At 43.1% G+C, this 22,571-nt stretch overlaps 1 protein-coding gene across 2 annotated transcripts in view; it reads right to left on the bottom strand.

The window, feature by feature from the left end:
- ATP8A2 (ATPase phospholipid transporting 8A2) overlaps window positions 1-22,571 on the bottom strand; it is a 653,085-nt gene that overhangs the window by 229,725 nt on the left and 400,789 nt on the right. For both annotated transcript variants that reach the window (XM_028837283.2, XM_028837285.2), the window contains 2 exons: window positions 16,579-16,762; window positions 10,915-11,025 (listed from right to left, as the gene is read on the bottom strand). In XM_028837283.2, coding sequence (XP_028693116.1) covers window positions 10,915-11,025; window positions 16,579-16,762 — 295 coding nt within the window. The remainder of the gene's footprint in view (window positions 1-10,914; window positions 11,026-16,578; window positions 16,763-22,571) is intronic.

The following is a 22,571-nucleotide window of genomic DNA, read 5'->3' as shown; positions in this document are numbered from 1 at the left end:
TTTACAGTCAGTGTGGGAAAATCCCTTTGTTTCTCCTTTTCTACAGCCTATACACGAAGTCTCCATTCTAGATCTTGGGCTTTCTACCACCCTAAATCAGTTATTACTGAAATCTAGTTAGAATGGTGCTATTTGGGTATACAGAGAGAAAAATGAAGAGACAGGCATGATCAGTGGCTCTGTGCTCAGACATTGTTACAGAAGTCGTACACTTAAATGAAATCTGATTTCAAAAGTTTTAGACAACTAAGTCTCTACTGGCAAAAGAAAGAACAGAAAGAAAAAAATGAGACCAACACAAACCAAAATGGCAAGAAAACTTAGCAGGGAAAAACCTAATTGGTAAAGTCAACTACATAAGAATGAAAATCTCTTTGAGAGTTTCAGCCAAAATAGAAGTTCTATTAAGGTAGAAATGTGTTTAAATCATTCAATTAAAATTATTGTTGTTGTTGTTATTATTACTATTTTTTTTTTTTTTTTTGAGACAGAGTCTCACTCTCAGCTCATTGCAGCCTCTGCCTCATGGGTTCAAGCAATTCTCCTGTCTCACCTCCCAAGTAGCTGGAGATTATAGGTGTGTGCCCCCATGTTCGGTTAATTTTTTGTATTTTTAGTATAGACAGGGTTTCTCCATGTTGGCCAGGCTGGTCTTGAACTCCTGACCTCAAGATCTGCCCACCTCAGTCTCCCAAAGTGCTGGTATGAGCCACTGCACCCAGCCAAAATTATTCTTTATTTTCTCAAAAAATAGGGTTAAACACAATATAATAGAAACATAGGCCAGGTGTGGCTCACGCCTGTAATCCCAGCATTTTGGGAGGCCGAGGAGGGCAGATCATGAGGTTAGGAGTTTGAGACCAGCCTGACCAACATAGTGAAACCCCGTCTCTACTAAAAAACAAAAATTAGCTGGGTGTGCTGGCGTGCACCTGTAATCCCAGCCATTCAGGAGGCTGAGGCAGAAGAATCGCTTGAACCCAGGAGGCAGAGGTTTCAGTGAGCTGAGATCATGCCGTTGCACTCCAGCCTGGGTGACAGAGTGAGACTCCTTCTCAAAAAAAAAAAAAGAAAAGAAAAAAGAAAAAAAAGAAAGAAATGTATCTTCTAGTACTTGAAGGGTTTAGTTCTCTGCATGAAAATTGTACCAGGAAAGATTTAAGTTAGATAAGAATATGCTACTTATGTAATCTTATTTTTTAAAAAACCAAACAAAATCCCAAAACCAAAATGTCCAACAGGTTCTTACATGTGTGCCTCTACTGAAATGTAGGCAGGACTATTTACCCTTAGGGAAGTCACAACCAGTTTGGAAAAATAAAAGTAACATTCACCCCTTGCAAGCAATCAGTACTAAACTACGTGGGTGCTATCTCTGAATGCAAGAGGCCTTTAAGGAAGGGAAGCAAGTTGGCATTTGTGAGGTGAAGTGGGCTGGATTCCTATCACATCTGCCACAGTAACCGGTAGGGTGGGAGTGAGGCAACCGGACTATGAAGCACAGCTCCAGCACAGGGCTGACCTCTCGAAGCTCACGTGGGCCCTGGAAGTTCTTCACATGGGCTCTGTTTCTGGACTTGCATTTTTTTATTCCAAGGAGATTTAAACATTTTATAGAGTTCCAAAGACTCCATTTTTAAACCATCAACTCCTAAAAACATTTTTTTAGTGCTGGATCTTCATAACGATCCTTTTAGGTAAGGCGGCTGCAAAACCATCATTTAAAAAAGCATAGATTGTCACATGGAAAGGGCAGTAAGAGTCTATTTTTATAAAGTTCATAGTGATGGTGTATCTTGTAGGGAATCCTTCCAGACTGCTAGTATTTCTCTGGCTTAATACCTACCTCCTCCCTGCCCTCTCACCCCCTCTCCACCTTTTGCTAATAAACTCCCAGCTTTATCAACCAGCAGCAACCAGCTGGCCTTTCAGAGAACATTCCTAGGCACGTGTTTAACTAGTTCTCCAGCCTTCTTCTGGCTGAAATAGAAAACCGCAGCATAATGCATTTCTTCTGTGTTGGGTACTAAGGGCTGGGCTAATTGCTGACATTTATCACAGAGCTGGAACAGACAGAGAACATGGATGGGAAAGGCAGGTGCTGGGCTCTCTTTGGCACATTCCCTGACCCTCTCCTCCTGCCCCTTCACCTGATTAGCTGCTACTCATCCTTCAGGTCTTAACTCATTTCATCCTGGGATCCTGAGGCCCTACCCCACCACCAAGCCTGTAAAGCACCACTTTTCTAACAGTTTTCATTGCAAGCTGTCTTCCTCGAAGCCAGCCCCACCATGCCATATTAAAATTGTGGGAATTCTTATTCGCAATCTCTATTTGATTCCAAGAGGAGGGACTGTCTTGTTCCTCTTGTCCCCATGACCCAAGAGTGCTTGACTTGGAGAATGAGGATGCATGAGGCAAGGAAAGCAGAATTCAGAATGTTTACATTTCTAGTGAATTCCCATTTTTCAATTGTCCAATGGGAAATTTCTCTAAGTACTTTTCCCACCAACATATTCCAATTGCAGTTATGACTCAATAATAATCAGCACAAGATAGGGACCACCCAGGTAATCACACACTGTAAGCCCAGACGCTCTTGGGATGGGGTTGGCACCAGGCCTGTGCATGCAGAGGTCTCTGTGCTCACAGGCATCAGAGCACTGACGCTGTACAGCTGGGCTCTGTCTCCACAGATTCAACCAACCACAGGGAAAAAAAAAATTCAGGAAAGAAAAACAGTAAAAATATCAATACAACAACAAAAAATAGTACATATTTAAAAACTGGGCCAGGCGAGATGGCTCACACCTGTAATCCCAGCCCTTTGGGAGGCCAAGAAGGGTGGATCACCTGAGGTCAGGAGTTTGAGACCAGCCTGGCCAACATGGTGAAACCCCATCTCTCCTAAAAATACAAAAAATTAGCCAGGTGTGGTGGCATGTGCCTGTAGTCCCAGCTACTCGGGAGGCCGAGGCAAGAGAATTACTTGAACCCCAGAGGCGGAGGTTGCAGTGAGTCGAGATCTCGCCATTGCACTCCAGCCTGGGCAACGAGAGAGAAACTCTGTCTCAAAAAAACAAAACAAAACAAAACTGATACAGTGTAACAACTATTTACATAGCATTTACAATGCATTAGATATTTAAGTAATTTATAGATGATGTAAAGTACACAAGAGGATGTGCATGGATTATGTGCAAATACTATGCTATTTAATATAAAGGACTTGAGCATCCACAAATTTTGGCATCTGAAGGTGGGGAGGGTGTGTCCTGGAACCAGTACCCTGTGGATACCAAGAGATGACTGTACTCACCTCTTCCCCAACCCATATTAGATGGGGAACTCTGTGGGGCATGTCTCAGTACCCTAGTCTCAGCATTCTGCCGGCTTTAGAGTAGGTGCTCAATACTTATTAAAGCTTTTAATAGAAAACGGATGGTTCCACACTTGATGAAGCCACAGCTTTTACAGAAAGGTCCATATGTCAATGGTATTTTTTCAATTTGCCTTTTACTTATTAACATTTTAACACCGCACTCATAGCTGCCAATCTATTCCCTCAAACAAAAGCTGTAACAGGAAACATAAAGCTACCTCTGCCAAGGCAGACGTACAGAACAGATGAGGAAAACTTAGCTATTAGGATTTTATCTTTTACCATGTAATGAAATTTCTTGTGTCCCCCGAATGAAACACATTGTTTTGAGGTACAGGTAAAGTCATGCATTATATATCCAAGAGGGGAAAAGTTACCGGACGAAATTCTGATCGTGGTTTAAAACATCTACTCTCTGTTGATTCTAACATTTAAAATGAAATCCAGCCCAAAGCCAGTGACTTCTTTCATCATTTATAATGAAGCATGGGTTACTAACAGGACATAGATATCAAATTGTAATAGGGTTGACCAAGTGCATAGCATCTCCCTGCATTAACATATTTAATTAAGGCTCCCCAAACAGGAAGCTAATCACATAATAATGGAAAGAAGGGGCAACTTAAATATGATTTTTTTCTAACAATGTTGGAAGGTCGGGCAAAGGGATCACGCCTGTAATCCCAGCACTTCAGGAGGCCGAGGCAAGTGGATCATTTGAGGCCAGGAGTTTGAGACCAGCCTGGCCAACACAGTGAAACCTTGTCTCTACCAAAAACACAAAAATATTAGCTGAGTGTGGTGGTGCACTCCTGTAATCCCAGTTACTCAAGAGGCTGAGGTAGGAGAATCGCTTGAACCCGGAAGGCGGAGGTTGCAGTGAACCAGCGCTGCGCTCCTGCACTCCAGCTTGGGCGACAGAGTGAGACTCCATCTCAAAAAACAAACAAAAAAAAGTTTGCAAAATAATGATTATTTTCAAACAATAATAAAAAATTGATGATAAAACAAAATCTCTCACAGGTCCAACAGAAAAAAAAAATAACCTGTAAAACAGCAAAAGGAAATATATGTTTGCAAAACAATTTTTAAAAAATCAAAGTATTCATCTACCGAAAACGTTTTGGATTAGAATGGCAATTTATAATGAACCATAATTCATTTCACTTTTTAAATTCGAAGACACGGAAAACAAAATGCCAGTAAAGGCTTTTCTCATATCCTGTAGTGCAGGGGTCCCCAACCCCTGGGCCACAGAATGGACTGGTGCTGGTGGGTGGCTGCTGGGAACCCGGCCATACAGCAGGAGGTGAGCAGAGGGCTAGCGGACATTACTGCCTAAGCTCTACCTCCTGTCAGATCAGTGGCAGCATTAGATTCTCATAGGAGCATGAGCCCTATTGTAAACCGCGCATGCAAGGGACCTAGTCTGCACGCTCCTTATGAGGATCTAATGATAAATGTATTGTGCTTGAATCATCCCAAAGACATCCCCTCTGTGGAAAAAACTGTCTTCCCTGAAACCAGTGTCTGGTGCCAGAAAGGTTGGGAACCTCTGCTGCAGTATAATAAAAGTTTGTTTGCTTGTTTTAGGCTTGTCAGATATTGACAAATGTTTAAATGGCTATCAACTAAATTCTGCGGTTCAGTTTCATTTGGTCCCCAAATTGCTGTGGTCTTAGAATCTCTATGTCCATTTCAGTGATAGTATTTCCAGACCTTCATGCTAAATATGCATCTCATTTCCTGGCCTTTATCCCGTATCAGTTTAATCACCCCCAAGAAAACACTAAAATTTCTTATATGTGTTGCCAAAAATAAGTAGACTCCAAGCTGTACATAATATCCACTTTTTCACATCAATATACATATGTTATGGTTATTCTTTGTATTAGGAACCACCAACTAATCACCATTATGATTTCAGACTCATTTCTATTTCAAAAATAATTTGGCATATTTTCCTTATGTTATACCAAAGTTTACAAGAGATCCCTATGATAATTTTTTTTGAAATATAGGTTAAGTTCAAGTAATGCCCCTATTATTTTTCTATTTGAATTTTACGGTCACTAAAAATTTTATCTATTCCAAATAACCTTTTCCCAGGCGTTCAGAAAGTCCACGAACAAATGCATATGCCACCTAATACGTGCTTAAAATGCTGATGCTGCTGTGCTTTGAAACTGTACTCTATTAAGAAAACTCCAAATAACTAACTCATAGTTTGTTAAATAGTGTAGGAGTGCTAAAGAATTTACGCAACCCTTCTCCTTAAGAGATACCACACAGAGGTCAATCAGGACTTCAAAAATTTATAGGACCTTTCCTAACCTCTTTACCCCTAATCTTTACATTTAAGGCAAATTCCTCCCATTGTCAAAATCAAAGAGTTTTAAAAATCTGTCTTTGCTTTCTGCTTATAAATTACGTGGAGAGATAGTTACATAATGGCATGATTTATGCCCCAGGCTTAAAACTACAAAATTACACGTAAGTTCTCTGCTTGCCATCTGCCCTACATGTTGATAGACAAATTTTCCTAAATCACATTTACTATGTAATTTGATTATTGCAAAAAGAGAAGGAAAAAAAGGAATCCCAGCTTCTAATGGCAATACAACTCCAAATGAGCCATTCAGATGCCCTTCCCTGGTCACTCACATATCCTTACCCAGCTCTATCTCCTTGCTTTTGCTAATTTCATCCCATTCCCACCCCCAGTGCAGACACAGGGAATACATTCCGCCCTCCTGCCCTGCCCACCCCAACCCCACTCCCAGGTGGCTGCCCTGCAAGGCTCTGAAGCTCTGAGCATTCTAGACAACGACAGGATTTTACCTTCTGAGAAATATGGTCCATCCGGCCACGACCATGAAATGCAGCATTTAGTTTAATGCAGAACAAAACTACGTGTAAAATTTGTTTTCCAAATCTTCAATAAGCTCGCCAAAGCATACAGTCTGTCCTTATACATTTTTGTCTCTCTCAAGGCGATGAAAGCAGCCAAGTGTCTGTGACATTTTTCTCTTTTTTTTAGCATCTTAAAATGGTTGTAAAATATAGATAACAAAGTCTGCCGCCTTGGCCATTTTTAAGTGTATGGTCCCATGTGGACACTTGCACTGCAGTTCTAGCGCCCAGCCTGGTGCAACCATCACTGCCATCTGTCTTCAGAGCTCTCTGAGACATTCTTGTCACCGTCTATGGGAGACAGACAAAATCCCCAGTCTGTTTCTAACGATAAAAACCCAGTTTTAATTCATAGAAAGGAACACTTAAAAAGTGTGTATCTTGCTGTACATCAATCATACTTCAGTAACACTGATTACAAACAAAGTGAGGAGGATACACTGGCAGAGAAGGCTGGTGACAGTTGGAACCCAGACAACAGAGGGGAAGGTGACGCGACTGAGATGGGCATTTCATGAGAAGGCACAGGGAGCCTGGGAAGGGGCCGCAGGGCACAGCGGCATTCATCACTCTTTCATTACCGGCATTTTCGAGCACCTCCATTCCAGACGTTGTGCCAGACACTGGAATTGATCAGATGTATGTTTCAGAAATCGTATCCTAACTGCAGCAGAGATGGTCAAGGAAGTGAAACTAGCGATTTTTGTAATCCACCAGGAAAACAGTACTAAATTAAGGCAGTCGCAGGGGGATGGACGTACAGATTGTAGTATTTTCAGTTTTACCTATGAATAGGGCTAACACGAAACCATGTATGGCATAATTTTGTTCCTATTTTTTAAATCACTCGAACCAATAGTTATTTTGGCTTGAATTTTATGTGGCACACTCAAGAAGCATTAAATAAGATTTGTTAACAACAAATAACTTGTTGTATAAGTAAAAATACATAAGCATGTGTTATGTTCAAGGCACTGTGGTAAAAATGGTCTAATTTGATCAATTTCATTTGGGTGGAATATTTATGGGCTAGTGAGAAAGCTGTTATTCCACAAGGCTTTTGGGGTTTGAAGCTGGAGAGAAGCGGAATGTTTATCAGTGCAGGGAATGACTGAATAGATTGCAGGAAATCCCTCTGTGAAATGGCATGCCCTGGGTCTATACATAGTAACTGGGAATGCTCTCCAGAATACGCTGTCAGGTGAAATGAGTTGCAGGAGGCTCTGCACAGCATGATGACATTTATCTAAAATCCTTGATTTGTTTGTATACATAAATATCTCCACACCTACAGAGAGAAAGGTCAGGACAGATAATATGGAAGGAGGCTTGGGGGTGAGAGTGGAGGGAACTTTCCGTTTGTGTTCCATATAGCAACGTGAATATATCCATGTGTTCCTTATACAGAAAAATCCACTTTTATAGATTAGTATGCCAACTGAGTAGACTGCATTACATCACAGGCTTACAGTTCTTCCCTACAATCTTTATTGGCAATTCAAGTCCTATATATAATGATCCTCATAATAATGGCTAAGGCCATAAAATGTGTGTGTGCATGCACACATGCGTAGGTTTCTTTTTTTAATTTGTCAAATTGCCTTTAGACTACATTTTTAAGTGATTAGTAGTTATGTATCTTATAGGGCATTTGAGATGACAACATATTGGCTATTGTAAAGAATCGCTCCTTGAGTTACAAGAAAACCATTTAAGATAAATAAGTAATGTGTTTAACTTATTCTCACTTAAGTAATTAATTACAAGGGTTGCCTTTAGAACAAAAAAGTATTCTTTGAAAATCAGCAAATCAACTTACAATAATCTTTGATCTTACAGTTCACAACACACTAAAATGGCATGCAAGTAAGTAGTACTTTCCTATTTTTAAAACTATAGTTGAAGTGCATGTTGATGCCAAGCAAGTAATTTGGCAGTGGTAGGTAGGCTTTGCCTGAGTCAATGCTCCAACCACATGGGCTCGGTCAAGGACTTTTCTTTCTCAGTTTTCAAATTAATATCCCTGAGAAATACTAAACAGAAAATTGGGCATGGAGTGGTGGAGACTTTTACATTTTCTTTAACTTGATAAAGAATGTTTAAAAGGCTGTTTACAAAAGACCATTTAACAACTGCTGCTCAGCTACAATTGAAATATTAATTTGAGGCATGCATGTGGCACTTTCAGGGCCTCCTTCCAAATAGGATTTTTCAGGCAGACTAAAATTGCACTTTTCTCAGACTCAGCCCACTTGAAGTCAAAAAAAGGGGGAAAAAAAAAACCCACCAGCAAGATAGTAGGTGTAAATGACTAAGAAGGGGACCTAGGGGACGATCTGAAAAGTGAAAGGGTTGGGAGCTCCATGCAGAATGTCTTGATAAGAAGTCCAGACTCTCTGTAATGTGCTGATTGTGAAGAAAACCAGATTATTAAGAAACCGTGAAAGCCAGCAATTACAGGAGCACAAAATGCTGGGAAGCCTGGGATAGCATGAAGAAACGGGGATTCCAGTACCCCTTTACACGATGGTCCATGACCCTACGATACCTCTTTGCACTATCGTCCATGACCCTAAGTGACGTTGAGGAGTGACTCCTACCACAGACGCAAAAAAATGTGGGAGCAGGAGGGGAACAAAGTACCAAAGGGGAATTTTAAGTACCAAAAGGGAATTGTAAAAATAAAGAGAAACCACTAAAGCTCTCACACCAACATCTACAAGTTCTTACCCAGAGTGAACTGAGTTGAATATTACAGCACAAGACCAGCAGGCAAATTATGAATAGTTTTTTAAATTATTGATTTTAACCTCATTACACCGAATAAAATGTCAATTATATCACCAAATCTCTCAAGCCTCTACTGTATATTTTCCTCCTAGGGAAATAACACTTAAGCAGACAGGACACCTCCCACAGAAGATTCCAATTAGGAAGAACGGGTCAGTTTCAGGACTTTAACCAGATCCCTTTTGATTGCTTGGAACATTCTTTAAGAATCAAGGCTGCTCGGTGGCTCAGGCCTGTAAACCCAGCACTTAAGGAGGCCGAGGTGGGTGAATCACGAGGTCAGGAGATTAAGACCATCCTGGGTAACACGGTGAAACCCCGTCTCTACTAAAAATACAAAAAATTAGTCGGGCGTGGTGGCAGCGCCTGTAGTCCCAGCTACTCGGGAGGCTGAGGCAGGAGAATGGCATGAACCCGGGAGGCAGAGCTTGGAGTGAGCCGAGATCGTGCCACTGCACTCCAGCCTGGGCAACAGAGCAAGACTCCGTCTCACAAAAAAAAAAAAAAAAAAAAAAAAAAAAAAGAATCAGGTCTGCTCCTTAGCCCACAAGGGGCTTTTGTGTGAACTAGAAGAGGCATCCTCTCTGCAAATGCACACATCATGGCGAATAGGCTGGCCCTTGTGCAACTTAGAAAAATGCATTGCTGTTTCCAGTTGGACTCTGGGCAACTGAAGAATGAAGCAGCACAGGTTATGTTTCTGCTTCATTTACTCTTTTCGCCAGGTTGTCTTGGGCTGTGAACAACCTGAACAATTTGGGGAAATCACTCCTTAGTAGTTTAGTTACCAGATGTGTGACAAGAACTTACATGCTTGACCTGAATGACTGAGTAGGAAAGGTTAGAAAACCCGGTAAAGAAGTTGTTAGTTACAGCTACCTTAGCAAGGCGCTTGTTATTACTAGTTATTTGAACTGAGTACTGTCAGAGCTTACATCAGAAAAAGCTGATTTCTTCCTTGGTTATTATTTTTAGTAAGAGTCAAGAAATCAGACATAAAATAACCCATAGTAGAACGAAGCATCAAAACACCATAAACAATTAACATTGCCTTCCTCCAAAGACAAACATATTTGGAAATCGATTAGTCATGATGGCCTCAAAAGCCACCCCTTTATAGCAGGGCTGTAATCCCACTAATAGCAAACATAAAGTGACTTTTCCACTTCTTCCTGGGCCCACTCCTCTAGCAAGCACGTTTGTTTTACTGGTAACTGAATCAGCATCTTGGAAAATTGTCTGACAACAGAATGTGAACTCACTGCAATACTGTCAATGACCTCGCTGGTTTACTCCCCACCGTCCCCTCACTCCCACACCCTTCGCACATAAGTGCCAGTGCCCAAGTATCCTAGAAGCAGTGAATGGATGCTAGAAAACTTGCAGAGTCTGTGAGAAATAAGGCAGAAATCAGGCTCCCCCGTTCATTCCAGCAACACCTCAGTGTTAACCTGGCGAGGTGTAGGTCTCTGGTGCTAGGATCTGATCCCTCTGGAAGGGGTGTGAGTGTCAGCAAGATTCTACCCCAGCCAAGGACACAGAGGAAGAGGCATGGCAAAGAGGAACACAGGAGGAGAGCTAGGGAGGAAGGCACGTCTGGGTAGGGCAAAAAGGCTTCAGATGCCCACTTTGGTCATCCAGCATGAGGATCTAGACCAGGATGGTGAGCCCAGCTTCACGGGAGCTTACATGTGACCCAGGCTCTAGAGTCACAGCAGCATCTTTTAATTTTACAAGAACAAAACCCTGCCTTGAAATGACTTTAAGTACCTCAAGATATCCTCTGAAAAGACCTTTTCCTTCAAGGAAAAAAAAATACTCCTTCTTACCTCAATAATATACAGGACCACGTTCTTATAGAAGCAGTACAAGATGCACTTGGTCACCCGGTTGTAGCTCCAGGCTCCATGAACCAACAGAAGCTTCTCTAAGTAGGAAAACTGAAAAAGGAAAATTACAAAGTTCAGAAGAGCCCATCATTGAGGAGTAAAAGTCACAAACAGAATGTTCTTACAAACAGAAGTCAGATAATGTAGGTAGAGGAAACAAGATTCTGCAGGAATCTCAGAAAACCATTCTCTGAAGACAGAGCTTTCAGGCCCAGTGAGAAAAACTAAAATCCTCTCTTAAATCTACATAATTATCATTTTCCCGAAACATACTGCTGGACTTCTAATTGTTATGAAATTCTATTTAAACAAATGCTTTTTTGTAATTTAAGTTCCAGGATACATGTGCAGGATGTGCAGGTTTATTACATAGGTAAACATGTGCCATGTTGGTTTGCTGCAGTTATCAATCCATCACCTAGGTTTTAAGGTCCAGATGCATTAGCTATTTATTCTGATGCTCTCCCTCCCCCTGCCTCCCCAACAGGCCCCAGTGCACGTTGTTCCCCTCCCTGTGTCCATGTGTTCTCATCGTTCAGCTCCCACTTATAAGTGAGGACATGTGGTGTTTGGTTTTCTGTTCCTATGTTAGTTTGCTGAGGATAATGGTTTCCAGCTCCATCCAAGTCTCTGCAAAGGACGTGATCTCGTTCCTTTTTATGGCTGCATAGTATTCCATGGTGTATGTGTACTGCATTTTCTTTATCCAGTCCAGCATTGATGTGCATTTGGGTTGGTTCCATGTCTTTGCTATTGTGAATAGTGTTTCAATAGGGATTAATTATTAAACAAAGTTGAACTACCAAACTGAAAGAAAAGTACAGTGAAAGTCAGACATCTAAGCAATCACAGATTTTTCAGTGACAAAAAGAACAAGGGACAGGGACACTCACACAATAGAGTCTTGTTTAAAGGAAAGGTACACGCAGGTGCACACACACTACTTCCACTAACAACTGCGTAGGTTAAAAAGTTACACACCCACATGTAGATACACACGGATATACACACAAAGACACACAGACACACACACAGGCACAGAAAAACAGACACAGGCAGACACACATACCTAGACAGAGACAGAGGCACACAGGACAGAGATACACACACACACACACACACACACAAATACACATGTACACACAGATATCCTAAGACACACACACACTTTGCCTCCACTTCTTGCCCCATTTTGTCTTCTCTTTTTGCCTCCCCCCAGTACAGAGCACCTCTGGCCAGAGTGCTATGCAGTCAGGAGCAGCTGGTGGGTCCCAAGCTGGGAGTGATGTGATGGCTGCTGTGGTTTGAGTTGGAGCCATAGATATTCCAGTAACATCCAGGAATCCTCATTGGGGGAGGGGGTCTCTGGACACCACTTGGATCGTATCTCCTCAGCCACCCCTTAGCCTGGCTTTGCCTTCTGTGTGCCGTTTCAAAAAGGTCCCAAAAAGTGTAAACCTTGTGCTGGAGGGAGGCAAACGAGTTTCTCTGGTCTGGTGCATGGTGTCCTGCTCTGGTATAAATGTGCCGTTAGGGGCAATCCTGTTTACATCATGCTTCTACACATTTGATATGCCTTACCCTGGATTTGAGTTCCTTCTTGGTTCCCTTGCAGGAAAACCTTAATGCCTCCTGTTCTAAGTCAGAGTGTCAGTAAGTCCACAAGTCTGAACCCTATTACACTACTAGGAGAGACAAGCAGGCTGTATTGAGGATGCCCCAGAACATTAGAAATTCTTTTGCAGTCATACACTTCTTACTAATTTCAGATGACTTTTGAAATTAAATGTAACTCTCGGCTGGGCGCAGTGGTTCACACCTGTAATCCCAGCACTTTGGGAGGCCAAGGTGGGCGGATCACCTGAGGCCAGGAGTTCAAGACCAGTCTGGCCAATATGGTGAAAGCCCATTTCTACTAAAAATCCAAAAAGTAGTCAGATGTGGTGGTGGGTGCCTGTAATCCCAGCTACTCGGGAGGCTGAGGCAAGAGAAGCACTTGAACCCAGGAGGCGGATGCTGCAGTGAGCCGAGATCCCGCCACTGCACTCCAGCCTGGGCAACGAGAGTGAAATTCTTGGGGGAGAAAAAAAAAACAGAAAAGAAAACAAATAAATAAATTAAATGTCACTCTCGATAGAAAAGAAATGACCAGACTGACAATACAATACTTAAACAAAATATTTTCAGGAGGAAACTGCATAATAATCCCCATTAGCACTAAAGAAAGGACCCCATCCTAGGCGGGGTCGCAGCTCAGCGTGTCCTTCCAGGAGGTGAGGAAGGCGCGGGGCTCACCACGCACTCGGAACCTAAATCACCGCTTCGAAGTGGCAGAAGTAGGAGTACATGGAAAAATAAAACTCCCCATAAAGGCTCATTAAGGATTCCACAGGGGAATGGGAAATCATAAAATAACCGGCTAAACAAATAAAAAGGAAGTTTGTATTTGACCGGGACCCCCTGATGTTAAACTTCAGTGGGCACAGAAAACATCTGCTTGAGTCGTCCGGAACGCCTCGACTTCAGCGCTACAGTGATTTGTTTTCAGGGGGAAAAAAAGGTATATTCTAAATCAAAATGCTGTCTTCATGGGGTCGTTCCGAAAACATTAGGAGGGCAGGGGGCAGGAATGATTCTCCCGAGGAGAAGGGAAAGCCGAGGGCTAGGGGAGCACCATGACGCAGGGACGGCAGCAAGGCTGCCCAGGACGAGGCAGCTGGAAAAGGACGGCGCTCAGTCTCGGGCGGCCCATGTGCATAAAAGCATGAGGCAGGCAGGGAAGAAATAAAACCAGAGCTTTGCCTGGTTCACAACTTTCCCAAGGTAAGTCTTTGAGGTAAATTTTTTTTCCTTCTGAGCATAATAACCCTACAGGGTACTTCCTCCAAAGCGTAATAAAAAAAAATGCATCCACATTAAAATGAACAGATAAAGCCCAAGGTGATAAACAACCAGAGATGTTTATCATTTCAAGAGTGGCAAAGAAATTAATCAAGCTGTGGCTTTTCTGGCTTGGTGATGAAGGTAGGGGCAGCATGCTGGTTGGTGGAAAGGGTGTGAGGTTAGCAGGAACCTGCCCTGAAGTAACAGCACCCCTGCCTAATCGGCAATGGGACCATGGACAGGAGAAATGAGGATGCACAGACACATGCGGGCTGCGTCAGTTCCTTTGGCAGAGGTGACTATGATGCTGGAGGGGCAGGAAAACCCCCAGTGGCGTTTTAGAGCCTCGCTCCCAGCTCCACCCTTCTTTCACACTTTTAATTTGAAGAGAGCAATTGCTCTGGATAACACATCCTATTCGTATGCAGTTTCAATAAAGCAGGTCAGGGGATCTCCCTTCCCTAGACATTTTAAAGAAAAAGACAGACAAATATTTGCCTGGAACTCCTAGGAAACCTCTTAAGATCCCTTCCAGCCATATGATGTTATAACTCAAGTATTTAATAATGCTGGGGTGGATAACATCTATGGTTGCTGACAGACTACAGGAAGTGCGAGTCCCACAGGCCTCAAAGCATTTGACTCAGGAAAGTAAACAGGCAGGTGTGTGGGGGGCCGGCCCCCAAGTTCACACTCAGGTCCGTTGCTTTCTGACCCCAAGACGCTCGCTTGCTTGGACCTGAAGTCAGTCACCTGATATGAAGGAACCCCAGTTTTCCCACCTATAAAGTCAGGATTCCTTCTCTTACCGACTTCAGAAATTATCTTGAGGATTTATTTGAAATCGGCAAAGGAAGAAGATTGATTGCACGCACTTTTCAGAGCCAGGAGGATTTTGTAATTCCTCCCTGCATCTGCAGAACTGCGAGCTGAGAAGAAACCTGAGAGGTGTTCTAACACACAGCCCCCACTTTGGGGAGGTGGAGCCCCAGAGCTGCAGAGGACTGGCCTGAAGCCCTGGGGCTATAGAAAGCTCGTTCACATTTTATATGCAGCCCCTGATTTCAGCTGGAAGGGGTGGATAGCCGTTTTTCCTTGTGTTCGTGTGACTGAGGTGAACACGTTCTTCAAACACCTCAACACCGCAGAAACACAAGGGGATTCCTGCTACCCAGCCGATGGGCAGGCATCTACTCACGATGTGTCGCAATCTGGAGACAGAGGGACATGCCCTAGGTTCACTGTGATGTCCAGGTTTTCTGGATGATCCAGCAGGCCCAATCATCGAGATATGTAACCACCCAAGGGGTTCACCTTGCCCGTTGCCTAGACACAGTCGATTCCACAAGACAGAGGAATTGCAATGAAGAATAATTCATGCAGAGCTGAATGTGAGGCAGACTGGAGCTTTATTGTTACTCAAATCAGTCTCCCTGAGCATTCAGGGAGCTTTTAAGGAAAACTTGGATGGGGGTAGCCAGTGAACCAGGAACGCTGATTGCTCAGGGAAGAAATCATCAGGAGTCCAAAGCTGTCTTCCTGTGTGCTCAGTCAGTTCCTGGGTGGTGGGAGCTACAAGATTAGATGAGCCAGTTTACGGATCTGGGTGGTGCCAGCTGATCCATCAAGTGCAGGGTCTGCAAAATGTCTCAAGCGCTGATCTTAGGAGCAGTTTAAGAGGGTCAGAATCTTGTAGCCTCCAACTGCATGACTCCTAAGCCATCATTTCAAATCTTGTGGTTAATGTCAGTCTAGTCCCCAGGCAAGGAGGAGGTCTGCTTTGGGAAAGGGCTGTTACCATCTTTGTTTAAACGATAAACTAAGTTTCTCTCAAAGTTAGTTCAGCTTATGCCCAGGAATGAACAAGGACAGCTTGGAGGTTAGAAGCAAGATGGAGTCGGTTAAGTTCAATCTCTTCCACGGTCTCCGTCATGATTTTGCAAAGGTGGTCTCAGATATGCACCCTACAGGTCAGGAAATCGGCTATCTTCCCTCACCTTTGGGCTATCACTGCGGAGTGGAGCTTTCCTTCATCCTTAGGCCAGCAGTGCAGTACAGCACATCAGGAGCCCTGGCATGCGAGGCTCAGGGCAGAGAGGAATGGACTGGACTTGGCCTAACTTCAGGAGGCTGTTTGCTACTGACCACGGGTCATTACGGCCCAAACCCAGCTCATGCTCGTGGCAATTCACCTCACAGGCGTGGTCCTGGGCAGCACCCCTGTCACAACTACAGGGAAGACGACAGCTGTAAATCACTGCTCGCCCCTGATCTTAAGCACCTAACCAGGGGGTGTCCCAGCACCTTTGGCAGGGTTGAGACCAGAACGGGATTACAGAGAAAGGCTGTCACGAGCACAGCTGTGCTTCAGCAGGTGATGCAGTAGGAAAAGCAATGCAGCAGATGCAGAAGCTGAGGGTGAGAGGTTATTATTAGCAAGATCAGGGACCTGTCTGATAGGAGTAGCACCTTGCCTGGATCACAGAACAGCCTGGCCAACCCCACAGCTGGCCAAAGAAAACCCACCAGCAGGACAGGGCCTCCAAACTGCACAAGATCACAACCACAGAGAAATCCGAATATCCCTGGGTTTTCATCTGGACAGCAACCTCAAGAGGAGCGGCAGAGGTTTGGGGCTGCACTGAAGCTTAAACGCCAGGTCCTCATGCCCAGCTACCATCTCTCAACAGGATGGGGCGGCTGGACTCCGAAACTGCTGACCTGTGCGATGGCGTAATCCGAGTTGTTGGTGGCCTGCATGCCTTCATTGCCACTGATTCCCACACCCACGTGGGCTGTCTGGATCATCCCGACATCGTTGGCGCCGTCTCCGATGGCGAGGGTGATGGCCTTCACCCGCTTCTTCACCACATCCACTATCTCAGACTTCTGCAGAGGAGACACTCTATGAGAAAAGAGAGGGAAATCAGAACTATGCACATCTTTCCAGAGGAAACAGCTGTAATCTACATTCCGCTGCATTAAAAGGACAGTTACTGGATGATCTCCAAATTCAATACATACATTTTATGCTCATGTGCAAAGAAGCTTTCAGAAAACAGGAGCTTGTGGCTTTCAAGTATTTGCCAACTTCTCAGATGAAATACACAACAGAAAACTAACTTAAAACACAGCCTATTTGTAATCACTCTGCTCAGTGGGAGGCATCTGCACAAACTCCTCAGGGGTACGTGTGCCCTGCTGAATGATAAAGGCAGTCAGGCTAGTAACAGGGGTCTTCGGAAATATCTTTCCAATAAATCAGAAAGCCAGCACAGACCTCCTTTTGCTTTATGGTACATCATATACAACCGAGGGCTGGCAAGGGAATTTTCTGTAAAATCTGCTTTTACAGAAGGGAAAGGAAATTGGCAGGGCATGAGAACGTGCAGAAAGAGGGCTGGGGTAAGAGGAAAGAAAAAAAGACTTCTCTACATCCACCCCAGAAAAGGAAGCTGTGTTTGAAGGGCAGCCAAGGCAGAGGATTTAGGATGGGAGTCAGGGAGCGGAAGTCTCCCCTCGCTGAGCCGTGCAAGCACAGCCCTCAAGGGGGCGAGAAGATCAGCCCCTGCCTAGGAGCGGTTCTTTCCACAAGGAATCCAAGATGGCGGCCAAGCTTTCCCAGGTCCTCAAGTTGTCTGGGAAGAGGAGCCAGTATAAATCTGTGGGGTCTAAAGCAGAGGGGTATTCATGATAGTGAAGTGCTTCTTCAGAGTGCAGACCAGAAAACACAGCAACATGAACCAAAGACTAGCATCTCAGGACTGAGTGACTGTACATTCTGAATTGATAAGCTGATGCTTGATTTGGGGAATTTACAGGTAAGCTCTTGGATCACTTAAACAGCCCCACAGCCCCCCGCTGCCACACACACAGAATAAACACAAAGTAAAAGATTTTTCTGGATGTCCCCGAGGTCTACTGGCCACGCCCACATTGGACTTCATGCATCAGCTAGAATGGACACTCAAAGATTTGCCCAGTAAGAACTTCAACTGCTCCTAGATGGTCCCTACCCACAAAGATACCTGTTCCAAACAGAAAACTGAAGTGCTACCTGACATCTCATTCTACCAACTTGAGAAAGAAACGCATTTGGTGAGACAGCAAACTGAATGTAAAACCGTGTAAAAAGCCTTTGCTCAGTGACAAAGATAAGAGTTAGAAAGTTAGAAAAACATGATGAAAGGACTTTAGGAGCCGGGTTACACAACCTGATGTCCCTTTTAGCATTTTCACAAGGGTTTGCAATGGCAGCAGTTCGATGCCTCCTGGAGTAGGTGTGACCACTGCAAATTATTTTTACTTTTTTGTTGTTACTAAGCATACTTAAGAGTACTAACTCTGTCATTTGGGGCTAAACAGGAAAAGTCTAACTTCTCTTACAAATATTTGGGAGGCTGAAATATAAAAATAGCTATCACATCCTTCCTCCCAAAGGAAGTTGTTGCTTGCTACATATTCTCAGGTTCTTCAACCATTATTTAATAGGCATGCTTCAGAACTTAAAAAATAGCCTCCACGTATAATCTTTTAGGCAACTGAGAGCAGGATAGAACAGAATCACCATCTCCCTGGTAGCAGATGCCAGATTCACTTTAATGTGACCTAAAAGAAAGTTACTTGAGCTTTACCACTGATTATCAATGAAGCCTCTAGTCAACTCCACATAAGCAATTTTAACATGAAGGGATATTAAGCTGTATGTGTTCCCTCCTAGTCTGTGCAACTGCTACTTAAAGCCAAGGGCTGATGTTTTTGGCAGAGGCAGTCCACAGCTGTAATTGGCTACACAAAAGTGACTTCCCATTTTGTTTTTGAACTCTACAGAACCACAGATCAAATATGGTTGGAGAAAACAACCTGGGAGCCACGGTTAAAGGCCTGAATATGACCTTTTCCTGCGCACCACACATTAACCATTTAAGCAGGGAAAGGAGGTCCATGAGCCCCTGCTTTCCATGAGTGGGATTGGGAAAATGAGAACCAGCCACCCTCATGGAATGGTGGTGATGTATTAATGTTAAACCACTGTGTTGACTAGCAAGTATAAAACAATTGCATCTCCTACTCCACCTAGCATAGGATTATGTGAAACATCTTAACTGTTGGAAAAACAAAACAAGACTGGACACTTCTGAGAACTGCATGCCATCAGACTTGTGGTTCCCAACTGGGTATGCAGGTGCTCTGGGGATGCTGCAGCAGAAATTTTTTTAATTTCTGAGGGAAATACAGCAATGTCTCTCAGGTAACAGTGAAAAATACTAGCTGGAAGTAGCTCACAGTTTCAACAGTAAATCACACTGCATCCCTTTTCATGGTATGTCTTTGTGAAGCTGAGCTCTCATGGTGGTGATGATAAAAAGCAAATGCCTTGTGAAAATCAATGTGGAATAGAAAATGAGCAAGGCAGCAGCTATGCTTAGCCTAAAGTTTGGGAAGTTGTGCAGCGCTCAACAGTCACATAACCACATGCCATTGTCAACAGTAATGATTATTTTAACAATGGAGGAAATAAGGATTATTTCTTTCAATGTATGTCTTTCAATGACATTATTGATTCAAATGTCTGCTAAGTTGTAGGGTCATAAATACTTCTTAAATTATTTGACTTTACCTACTTAATAATTAGAAACTTAAGTTTTCCTTTTGGTCTAAGGGCTGTGCAAAGGAATTTCTGAGACACTGAGGACATAGTGGATCCAGAGTCTGGAGTCCTATGATTACATTAATCACTCTTTAATTAAAATCATTCACTCACTGAGGTGGAACCTCACTAAGGAGGCCATCACTTAATCTACAACTCCTCTTGTGCATCCATGAAAGTATCACAAGAGAGCGTAAAACAGGAACTTAAACAGGAATCAGGAGGCCTGAGGCTGCGACTCCTCCTTGAGTCTATATGTCACTCAAGTGATCAAGAAAGCTGGCTTCTTCCTAAGCAAATTCGAGGTGGTCTGGAGAGAAAGGAAGCCCATGGGCGGAAGGCTTGGTCACTTCACACTTCAGGGGTCGGAAAATCTCGGGAGTGGAACCGGAAAGGACCTAAACAGACTCGGGTTTTCTTTGAGGTTAAAGTTGTTGGTTTTCTATGAGGGAGGTTAGCGATAGGCCAACCAATGGGAAATGAGGAGCAAGTCAAATAGACTCACTGGGCTTGCCACTCTGGGATTTGGATCTCAAGTAAGTCAAGTCAGGATTCCAATGGCTTAAAGTACAATCTATGAACATCAAACAGCTGCCTTTCCCAAAAAGCAAAAATTAGGGGAAAACCCGACCGGGGTATATAAAGCAAGCCATACGGCAGTGTTTTAGGAGCATGAAATTCTCATCAAGGATTTATTACGCCCTCAGCTGTAATGCCTTGAGAAAACATAATTCTAGCACACACTAGGGGTTCAAAACAGATGTCCAACAGCTAATTTCTACAGAACTGAAGAGGCACCACCCCGCTTTAGCCATATGCAGTATTTTAGTATACCAAGTTGCCAGGAAGCACAAGCTGGCTCTTTCTTAATCTTAACTTGTGACCTGGAATCACATGCCACACTTAATAAGTATGCCCAACATATAATAATTCAACCTATAAAATAAAAACTCCAGACCACAGCTGAGCTAACCTAGGTGCTTGGGGGCACTTCTTTAATCCTATTTTGGTGTATTATGAATAGAAATATAAACCAAAAGCATTCAGTTGACTGGAGTATTCTATCTGCTTTTTTGGATAATATAATAGATTCTAAAATGAAAAATAAGTTTTTCTTTTGAGACTTACAAAAATCAGTTCCTGGAGTATCTCATTTTATGGGATACATGTCCCTGAAATTTAAAAACTAGCTCTCTAAAGTTATTTCAAATATAACACTTAAGTGAAATCTTGGGTAACTGCTTTTATAGAACTAATGATCATACATTAATTTATCTGATATACATAAATCCTGCTCTCAGAGTTGCTACTTCTGATCTTGCAATATCATCTGAGCAAACTTAATGTTGCAGGAAGTCAGGGACCCTGAACAGAGGGACTGGCTGGAGCCATGACAGAGGAACATAAATTGTGAAGATTTCATTTTAATATGGACATTTATCACTTTCCAAATAATACTTTCATAATTTCTTATGCCTGTCTTTATCTTAATCTCTTAATCCTGTTATCTTCATAAACTGAGGATGTACATCACCTCAGGATCACTGTGATGATTGTGTTAACTGTACAAAGTGATTGTAAAACATGTGTGTTTGAACAATATGAAATCAGTGCACCTTGAAAAAGAACAGAGTAACAGCAAGGGAACATGGGAAGACAACCATAATGTCCGACTGCCTGCAGGGTCAGGCAAAAAAAAAACATTTTTCTTCTGGCAGAGAGCCTATAATGGACGTGTAAGTAGGAGAGAGATCATTAAATTCTTTTCCTAGCAAGGAATATTACTATTAAGTCCCTAGGAAAAGAATTGCATTCCTGGGGGGAGGTCTATAAACGGCCACTCTGGGAGTATCTGTCCTATGCGGTTGAGATAAGGACTGAGATACACCCTGGTCTCCTGCAGTGCCCTCAGGCTTACTAGGGTGGGGAAAAACCCTGCCCTGGTAAATTTGAAGTCAGACCAGTTCTCTGCTCTTGAACCCTGTTTTCTGTTGTTTAAGATGTTTATCAAGATAAGACGTGCACCGCTGAACATAGGCCCTAATCGGTAATTCTGCTTTTGCCCTTTGCCTTATGATCTTTGTTCTCCTTTTTGCCCTTTGCAGCATGTGATCTTTGTGACCACTCCCTGTTCGTACACCCTCTCCCCCTTTTGAAATCCTTAATAAAAACTTGCTGGTTTTGCAGCTCAGGTGGGCATCATGGTCCTATCATGGTCCTATTATTGATATGTGATGTCACCCCTAGAGGCCCAGCTGTAAAATTTCTCTCTTTCTACTCTTTCTCTTTATTTCTCAGACCAGCTGACACTTACGGAAAGTAGAAAGAACCTACTTTGAAATACTGGGGGCGGGGTTCCCTGATAAACTAGGCAGATTCTTTACCTCCTCTGATCTTACCTGCCCAGTTGTCAAAGGGGGGCTGGATCTCGATTGCAGATTCGTACACTGAGCTCACTTGAGCCAGAGAGGTTACAAGGAACTCCACCCAGGACCCCCCGAGAGACCCAAAACACTTATTAATTAACCAGACTCACAAAATTCTTTCACTATCTGGATTTGAAAACATCTTTATTACATATAGCAGTCCTTAATGACTAAAAGGAAGTTTGAAAACCACTATCCTGGATCAATGAGTTTCCAGTTTTAAGTGAGCATTAGAATCACCCAGAGGGATTGTCAAGGTACAGCCTCTGATCGGAAAGTCTGGGCCGGGCCTGTGAATGTGCATTTCTAACAAGCTCCTGAGTGCTGCCGCTGCTGCTTGTCTCTGGGCCACACTCGAGCCACCTGCACTGGCCCGGACAATACCACAAGTTCTTTCTAGTACAAATGTTTTCTAGCTAAGCCTGAATTTCCATAGCATAAGATACATACAACATTACCATACTGACAGTTAACAATTACAAGAAACACTGAATCTTATCCCCTTTCTTAAAGTTTTGCATATGTAGGTTTTCCTTCTTCACTTTTAAACAGAAACCCAGAAAGTATACATTTTTTGTTTGGTATTTCATTAAAAATACTCTTTTAATCTGAGTGTCTCAAATACGAAGGTGGCAGGG

This window comes from Macaca mulatta, chromosome 17 (genome assembly GCF_049350105.2).
Source record: "Macaca mulatta isolate MMU2019108-1 chromosome 17, T2T-MMU8v2.0, whole genome shotgun sequence".
Classification (NCBI taxonomy): Eukaryota; Metazoa; Chordata; class Mammalia; order Primates; family Cercopithecidae; genus Macaca; species Macaca mulatta.
Note: the sequence above shows the minus strand (reverse complement) of the source record. Positions and strands in the feature narration are given on the sequence as shown.